Below are 9,381 nucleotides of genomic sequence, written 5' to 3'. Positions count from 1 at the left end.
CTCTGGGTGCTCTAGGGAGGAGATGAATGAGAACCCCAACCACTAGGGGAATAGGGCAGGCCGTGGACAGATTCTCCTCATATTTGTGCCACGTTGAACTCATTCTGTCCACAGATACCTAGAGATGTTTCCCACTGGGGCCCTCGTTGTCTTCTGTGGGCTGCTGGCCCACGCCACAGCCCAGCTCGCAGGCCTGCCCGTGCCCCTGGACCCGATTCTGCCTTTGGATCAGTCTCCAGCCCTGCCTTCAAATCCCCAGGATCTTGCTGGCAGCTTGACAGGGGGTAAGTCTGTGACAGCTTCTGTCGGATGTGTGTACGTACATGTTTGTGCGTGTGTGCACAGGTGTGCATAAACAACCCCCCATCTGTTAGGAGAAGGTGCACAGATGAACAGGGGAGAGGGACTGAGGGCCTGGAGATGACAGATGACAGAGGTGCCCTCAGAGGCCCTTCTACTCATTTCCAGCTCTCAGCAAAGGCCTGCTCTCCGGGGGTCTGCTGGGCATTCTGGAAAACCTCCCGCTTCTGGACATCCTGAAGACTGAAGGGGGCACTTCCGGTGGCCTGGTTGGAGGCTTACTTGGGAAACTGACTTCCTCTCTCCCCATCCTGAACAACATCCTCTCGTGAGTTGACCTACAATACTGCCCTGGTCCCCAGAAGCAGCTGAGATCTGCCAGCCCCAGGTGGCAGCCCTGAGGAAGGGGGCGGTGGCCTGAGCCTGGAGCCAGGACTCAGTCTGGCAGGGACACTGGCCCTCTTCTCCAGTCCCTGAAGCACATCCTGGGGCTCCAGAACCATCTACAGTCCTCAGGACAACCCTTCAAGGTCAGCTTAATGATGCCCAGTTCTCAGATGGGGACATGAGCACAGGGACAGGCCTGTGCTCACTCAACGAGATGCAGAGCAAGGAATGTCACTCTAACCTCCTGAGTCCAGGGCCCAGCCCTTTTCCTCTGCACCACTGCCATCTCCTCCCTCCCCCCGAGGAGCCCCTGAGAACTCAGTGGCCTTTGACGGAGGCAGGAGAACATCAGCTCCCGCCTCCAAGGTGTCATCAGTGACCTATCAGAGCCAGGCGGTGTCTGTGGAAAGTTCTGAAGTGGTGCTTCCCATGGGACGCCCCAGAGCTCACTGAGCCAGAAGCACTAGGGTGTGTGTGAGCGGCCACAGCCTGGGCCTGGATGGGACTGGGTCAAAGCCATTGCCAAGGACCTGGCTCCGGCTCCCTGACTGGCAGAGAGACAGACTTACGATTGAGTGATTCAGGCCCTTAGACGTTGGTGCAGACTTACCACTATTCCCACCATCCATCCATCCATCTGTCCGTCCATCCATCTGTCCAGCCAAGCTTTCCTTCATTTGACCCCTTCCTCTGCCATCCACCCACCCGCATATCCATCCACCCACCTTCCCATCCACCCACAAGGGCAGCCCCTTCCTTGGTAAGACCCTGAGCTGGCACACAATAGGCCAACAACCCAGACACTGTCCCCTCCTGGACGACCTCATAGACCTGAGAAGAAGAGGGCGTCATACATGTCAGGATCCAATCTTGGCAGAGGCTGGGAGAAGTGCTGTGAGGCTCAGCACCCGTGTGGCTCTGGCTGCAAGACACCCACATTGTCTTCCGTGGTCCTGGTGGGCAGCTCCTCCTCCCCTTGGATGGTCTCTGGGGTTGAAGGTGGTGTCCAGGTTTGAGGCTCGAGGAGCTGATGTGTCTCCCTCCAATGTTGCACCCTGGACAGCATCAAGGTCACCAATCCCCAGCTGTTGGAACTCGGTCTTGTCCAGACCCCTGATGGCCATCGCCTCTACGTCACCATCCCGCTGGGATTGATACTTAAAGTGAATACGTGAGTAGGTCCCCAGGGTGGAAGGAATGGTGGCTCAGCAAGGGAGACCTGAGGTCTCTGGGGAGGCCACCAGGGGGTGGGAATGCAACGACCTGAGCCTCCGTCTGCAGCTCATTTGCCACTCTGCCGAGCAACCTTGGGTGCCGAGGGAACTCACTTGACCTCTGTGAGCCTTGGGTCTCCTGGGGGAAGTGAGCTGCGTGCACCTGTGGGCAAGGTGGGGTCAGGTGAGGCTCACGTGTCTGAAAAGGGGAAAAACCACCTGCACCGTGGAATGTGGAGGCCAGATGCCATCAGGGTTCCCTCCTCGCCAGGGGCCTGGTGGGAAGTCTGCTGGAGCTGGACGTGAAGCTCAACATCACTGCGGAACTCTTGGTTAAGAGAGACAGTGAGGGGAAGAGCCACCTGGTGCTTGGTGACTGCACCCATTCCCCTGGCAGCCTGCAGATCTCCCTGCTTAACGGGTAAGGCCGAGGGCTGATGCTCTGCCCCCGAGGAACAGAGCGGAATGGTGGCTGGATGGATGGAAAGATGGAATGATGGGAAAATGAGAGAGGAAGAGGATGGAAGGGAGGATGCATAACCAGATTGTGGGGATATGGTGGGTGGGTGGAGGAGAGGGTGGGTGGGTGGTTGGGTGATGAATGGATGACTAACAGAGGGATGGATGGTTAGATGGTTAAACGTGTGGAGGGAAGGATGGAAGGATGGATGGATGGATATATGTGGACAGATGTATGGACGGATTAATAAGTAAATGGAAGGGTAAAGTTTTCACTTATCCTTGTTAGGCCACCATGACTAATTTGATGTTGGATTTGGCAACAAGATGTCTGAGTTTAAGCCCCAGCTATGACAGGGCTGAGGGGAGGTGAAGGGCCTCTGAGCTTGAATGGTCTTCTCCTGCGTGGCTGTGGCTTGCTTATCTGTAACATAGAACTACACGGTCACTGATCAAGCCCCCAAGACATCAGGAGTGAAGTGTTGGGTCCCTTAAGGAGGAAACAGACATGAAGCCTCACTAGGGTGCTGGTTTCAGTCCCCTGTCACCTGGGAAGGCTGAGATCATACCCAACAGGCAGGAGTCATGGCCCCATGGCCAAGGTCTTCATGTGCCATCTCAGGAGTCCTCCTAGCTCCTCACAGAGCATGGGTCATATTTTGATGTCCTGTGGAACACCTGCCCTGTCCTGGGGCTGTAGACTCCTCCCCCTGGTGCCTGTGTGTGCAGGGCGTGGCTCCCTATGGGTAGAACCCTGGCTGCACATGGGGTGAGGGGACAGGCCTGGTCTGATGTTGACACTGTGTCCCTCTCAAGAGTTTTCCAGGTCCACCCTGGGCTCCTGAGTCAAACCCACAGCTTTTCTCTTCCAGAATCGCTTCCCTCCCCATTCAAGACCTCGTGGACAACCTCACGGGCATCTTGAATAAAGTCCTTCCTGAGCTGGTGCAGGGCAAGGTAGGTGGGCTGGGCTGGGGGCTCCCCTGATCCTTGCGCCTCAGAGATTCTCAGGCTGAGAGAGTCCTGGGGTGAGCTACCTGAGTCCCTCCGTTTGAGAAGTAATTCCACCTGTCCATCAGTCTGTCGGTTGCTACATCTGTCCATGGTTCTTTCCGTCCCTCCAAATGCCTCGGTGGGCTGCAGTCTGGTCCAGGCCCCGTGCCTGTCCACACCGCAGCTGAACTGGGTCGGCCCTGCCTGAGAAGCCCCACCAGCCCTCCATGGCTGCAGACCAGAGGTCTTCCAGGCTAGACTCGGGTGTCTCCTAGGGCCAGAAACCGCCTTCCAGAACCTTCCACAGAGGCAAAGTCACAGAGTGAACGTGCCTCAGCGAGAGATTCAGGCCCCTTCCCAACGTCCCTCATGCCTTTAGTTTCTCCTTCTGCCTAAAGTGCCTGAGACATTCGTCCCCAAACCTGCTCAGAATCAAACGCTTAGACACAGAGAAGTGACAGAAACCTTCCCCAGAGAACCCCCAATAGAGACGATGCTGCTCCCGGGTGTCCCACGGCTGCCCCTTTGCTAACTCCCCTCTCTGCCTGGCTCAGGTGTGCCCTCTGGTCAACGACGTTCTCAAACTCTTGGATGTCACCCTGGTGCATGATATTCTTAGTAAGTGGTGCTTCCAAGCTCTCTCCCCCTCTTGCAAGAGCAGCCATGTCCCCAGGGGTTTTGTCCCTGCACACCACAGGGCAGCTCGGGCCTCTGCTTTCACCTTACCTTGGTTTTGTTTTCTTTGTTTCCCTGAAGTATCCGGAAAGTTTTGAGGTAGAAAGCCTATCCTCCTTGGCCCTGACACTGAGACTAGCTGGACTGTCCAGTAGATGGGGGCCTGTCCCTCTTCTTGCTGGCCCAAGCATGGCCTAGAGTCCAGAACTCCCACTTGCTGGCCCTGCAGCTCAAGAGGAATATGGCTCTTCCGGGACTCCTGCACCTCACGACCATGGCTGTAGACTGTTCTTTTGATGGGTTGTTTGTTTTTCATTATCTAGACAAGCTGATCAATGGACTGGAATTTGTCATCAAGGTCTAAGCCTTGCAGGACGGACCCTGGTCTCTGCTCTGCTGGTTAGTGTGGCTCCCTGCTCCACAGGATCTGGGACAGTCTGTTACTCTGCTGGTAGGAGGCAACATGACATCTACATTAGTTAGCTATCAATCACTGTCATGAAATGTCTGAATTAATTAACTTATAGAGACAAAAGGTTTGTTTGGGCCCACAGTTTGTTTCCAGTCCATGATTGATGGGCGACCCTTGTCACGGTGAGGCAGTGCCTCATGGTGGGAGCATGTGATGGAGCAGATGCTCACCTCATCAGGCACAAAGCACAAAAGAAAGAGCAAGAGCTGAGCACACACATCCAGAATCACCACACGCAAGTCCACTTGAGCTCATGGACACACGCTCTCAAATGCATGATCCAGCCTGGGCTACCCTTGTGACTGAGGCCAAGCCTCTAGCTCCAGGGTCTCGGCCTCCGCCTATCCCCCTGGAGGGCCATTTGATGTTGGATCAATACCAATAAGACCTTGTTGGGCGAGTGGCACAAGCCTGTAATCCAGCAGCTTGAGAGGCCGAGGCAGGAGGATCGCAAGTTCAAAGCCAGTCTCAGCGAAAGCAAGGCACTCAACAACTCAATGAGGCCCTATCTCTAAAGAAAATACAAAATAGCATTGGGGACGTTGCTCAGTGGTCGAGCGCCCCTGAGTTCAATCCCCCGCACCAACCCCCCCAAAAAGAGTCCATGACCTTGAGTCTCCCTGCTGACTGGGCTCTTCTCCCCACAGACCCACTTCTTGCTGCAGTCTACCAGCTCCTGCCCAGGACAGGGAAGGCTGGCCCCACGTCCTTGAAAATGACATGGCTGCCCTGTCCCTGGGAGCCTGCACCCCCTCCTCCCCCCAGGTGTGCGGAACCTCCCCTGCTCCCCACCAAATAAAACCGCTCCTCTTCTGCACCAGGGCGTCTTGTGCTGCTTCAGCATCACGTGAGGGCTCCCGGCTGGGACGGGCCCTGACCTGGGTGGCTGGGGACAGTAAGGTATGGGCCCTGAGGGGTCAACAGGCCAGACCCAGGTAGTGTCTAGTTCTCGGTAATGTCTCTGGTTTTCTTTGGGAACAATTTCTTTTCTTTGAACCATCTGGACCCACTGGCCCGAATCTCCAGATTGAGGCTCATCCTTGACCTCAACAGCTTCGGGGTACCCCGGGGCAGCCCACTCCTGCAGCTGAAGTGGACTTTCATGTCTCCCATCCATGTATCCAGCAGGCGATTGCTGCTGCCTGTTGGTGCAGCTGGCGTGATCACAGGAGTTCCACGCTGTTCCACGTTCAAAGACCCTTTGCTCTGAGCATCCACGAGGGGCCAACATCTGCCCCTCCTAGGGAACAAATTGCCACCAAAGTCCTCCCCTCCACAGGGACCCTGTGGGAGTCCAGTCATTGGGGTGCCATTCTCCTGACCAGGTAGCTAAGCTGACCCAATGGCCTGAGTCAGTGACCAGAAACAAGAGTTGGGGGTCGGGGGCGCACAGCCATTGCCCCTCACACAGTGCCGCACATTGGGAAAACATCCAGGTCCTGCCTCGGTCATGGCTTGATGACTGCTGTGGCCCAGTGGGACCCAGAGACCTTTAGTTCTGCAAAACCGTCGAAAGTCAGGTTGCATCGTCAAATCTTGCCCCCTTGTGGCTCAGCCCCTCTGGCAAACCCGCTGTTTGTTCACAGAGCCTCACTAGACCCTGGTCTTGGCTGGGACCGGCTCAGATGCCTCATTTCCATCTGGTGATGGATGGCGTCTGTTGAACCTGTCCGATATTATTATGGCATCTGTAAGCACCCAATGCCAGCAACTCAGGAACTAACAGTACATGTGGCACCCCAGCCCCAGACTGTCGCCCTACCAGCGCCCAGTGGTAAGCAGGGTTTACCATTCAACAGGGGCGCTCTCGGCAGACACCTTGACAACTCGTGTGTCCCAAAGCCAAGAGGCTGATGCACCCCAGTGGGGATTTCCTGTTGCCATGGAAACCAGAAACCATGCACAGAGGTCATGGACGCCTGTGGTATCACTGGGCCAGCTCCTAAGGTCCCAGAGACAGTGCCTGGGCCGTGACGGGGTGAATGCCTCCCGAGGCCTGTGACGCAAGGCTCCCATCCAAAACTGGCTGCTTTGCAGGTCACTTGACTAAGGGGCCTGAAGGAACCCCAGGTGGAGCACACACTGCCCCTGCTCCCCATAGGAGCCTACCAGCTCATGGGCCTCCTTCATGATCAGTGGGTGTCACCAAGGCCAAAGGTGTCTGCTTCCTCTAGCTGGCATGCACCTCGAGCTACCTGTCCAGGGGGCCTCCAGGAATCACCCTGTTGTGGGAGTCTAGAGTTTATTGGGTCTACTGCCCTCACGAGTACCTGTCATTGTGTCAGCGACAAGCTCAGAGTCACCTCCACTGGTTTTTTTGAGCTGTCCTACTCTCAGAATGTCATCTATGCAATGGATGACCAGAATGTCCTGCCTCTGGGGCTTGCTGAAGGTCACGCCCGCCTGCTGGTGGCTTGCTGCAGGGGCACTGAGGCTCCCTGCAGATGCATTCAGTGCCCTGTGAGCGCACACTGGCCTCAATCTCCAGCCCTCCAAGGGATGGAGGAAAAGGTATCAGCCAATTCAGGGACAGCCTCCCCATCTCTGGGTGGAGAGCCACTGCCTGAGGGACAGGGAGGACATCTGGCACACCAGGGGCCAAGGCCAGCACCTCAGCACTCAGTCTGCAGAGCCCATTGGCAGCTCTGGGCCCTGGAGGCCTGTGGGGCTGGCCGGGCCCAACTGTCCATGGGACAAGGTGGTCTGTAACAGCCCTGCTGCAGCCAGTGCCCAGTTGACAAAGTGACACCCCCTGGACCACCCGGTCTGCAGGACTGCTTTCTTTTGACAGCCCACAGGTGTTTGGGCGCGTCGGGTGTCAGGCCAAAGAGCACCTGTCCCACTGTGTGGCTCACATTCTTAGCTCTTCAGGGACATACCTCCTCAGGAGGTGATGACATTCTGTGCCACAAGCAGCCAATGGGAACCATGGTCACCAGCACCCAAAATGGCCCAAGGGGCCCTCACACAAGCACAATCACCACTAGCAGAAAAATACTTTGGGTCACACTGCATTTGTCCCCAAATGCCCCCAATGTCATCAGTTTAGTTTTTCCCCTAATATTTTCCCCAAAATATTGTCGTGTAAGCACCAGCATCCAAAAGCCCCAGGAAGTCTGAATTCCCTGGATTCCCTTTTCATCCCAACAGGGGCACAGGGCCACTGGTCTCTGTGGGACCTTAAGGCCTCGGTCCTGTTGTAGGACAGATGGAGGTGGACAGTAAGGAATCAGCAGGAAGCGGGTTTACTGGCTGCAGCGAGGCTCAGAGGCAGGGCTTTCCACCACCATCAGTCAATCCCTGTGAACCCCGAGTTCAGAAAGTTTCAGAACTTTATACCCAGTGTGTAGAGGAGGGGCTCAGAGGCTCACAACCTGCAGACATCTGCATGAAAGCAGTTTTTTTCTATTATTCTGGGCAGTCAACCAGGCCTGGATAGAAAATCAAGGACACTCTGAAAATCAGTGCCTGGGAAAGGGAGAGTTCTCCCCTTCCTTCTCACCAGCTGGCCTCCAAGGACATGATAGTGTCCTTTGAAATGCAAACCCCTCTGTGCAGAAGGCCTTGGGTTAGTTGTACTTTGTTTCTGTAAACACCTCCCCTCTCACCCCCACCCACCCCAACCACCCCCACCCAACCCCCACTCACCCCCACCTAACCCCCACCCCCATCTGAAAATTCTTTTGCAGAAATTTTTGCTAAGAGTCTAAGAACAATTATGGTGAGGGTTTCTGGAGAAGCTTAATTAAGATTTTCTGTGGAGGAGGGGTGCCACTACAATTCCCCCCTTTCAAGATGCTCCTCATAATTTAATCTTTTAAATTAAATAGCATTATCATCATCCTTTAGGCTTAAAGGCTAATATTATGCCAATGCATTAGTTGTTGTCCTATTTTAACAACTGTTTCTATACTGGATCTAACAGTTTTAATGCACAAACATGGAGCAACAAACAGGTTAACAGCGGAATGAATACCCATTATACCAATTAAGCTTTTGAATTCACCAAAAGTTGAAAACCATCCTGCAAATAGAGAGTTTGGATCCCAAGCTTTAATGCCCTTCCAGGTTTGAACCGGCATATGGGCTAGTTTTCTTACATGGTTGGCTTTAACGGCTTGTCCATAATCATCTATTTGCATGCAACAGTGTGAGCTGTTGAATTTTCATATATATTTTCCTCCTCAGCCAGTAGGTAATCTAATGCCAAGCGGTTTTAATAGATAGCTGCTCACATCTGGGTCTGTTGCGTGGCTCAGAGGTCACTGCTAGTTAATAATAATTTTCAGTCCAGCTTGTAAGTGAATAATCCTGTTTAGCATGTACATAGGCGTTCTATAGCCCCAACTGTCATCTTGTGCCCAGGTAGCAGGACCGTAAGTGGCAATAATCCTCTGGGTGGCCAGTCATCTTCACCCCAACACTGTAGACCTCCTAGATCAAGTTCTTTTCCAATGGACCTCTTTTTCTTCTTTAGAGATGAACAGTCATCCACCTGTAGCATCTTCCTGTTGGGACAGGTCCTAAATATATGGTTTTTTTTAAACCATCTCTTGGTTATAATAGATTGGCTTGACATATATTTAACATGATTTTCATCAATGAGACAGAAGTGGGGGAGAGTCCCCTTAAGACAGTCAAAGGCAACCAACTTATATAATAGACCCACATATAGGTTAAACAGTGCACTTTAACAATTTCAAACTGAAAACATCAAACCAACCCTAGAAAACCTATATAAGAAAGGTCAAAAAAGTATAAGGGAAAGTTTGTTACCAAGAGTCAGTCAGTGGGAGTTACTGTTACCAAACCAGTAGCAACAGATCTGTCTGTATGGCTAGAAGGGCGGGGTGGCAATGCCTTACAGCATGAGCACTATCT

The 9,381-nt window shown here is 53.8% G+C and overlaps 1 protein-coding gene across 1 annotated transcript; it reads left to right on the top strand.

The window, feature by feature from the left end:
* The first annotated feature begins 124 nt into the window (after positions 1 to 124).
* On the top strand, positions 125 to 4,392 carry Bpifa1 (BPI fold containing family A member 1). Its single transcript, XM_015505028.1, has 7 exons — positions 125 to 284; positions 469 to 628; positions 1,751 to 1,858; positions 2,173 to 2,322; positions 3,233 to 3,317; positions 3,908 to 3,971; positions 4,352 to 4,392. The coding sequence occupies exons 1-7, from the start codon at positions 125 to 127 to the stop codon at positions 4,390 to 4,392; spliced, it is 768 nt and encodes a 255-aa protein (XP_015360514.1).
* Positions 4,393 to 9,381: the final 4,989 nt, after the last annotated feature.

This window comes from Marmota marmota, unplaced genomic scaffold (genome assembly GCF_001458135.2).
Source record: "Marmota marmota marmota unplaced genomic scaffold, marMar, whole genome shotgun sequence".
Lineage (NCBI taxonomy): Eukaryota > Metazoa > Chordata > Mammalia > Rodentia > Sciuridae > Marmota > Marmota marmota.
Note: the sequence above shows the minus strand (reverse complement) of the source record. Positions and strands in the feature narration are given on the sequence as shown.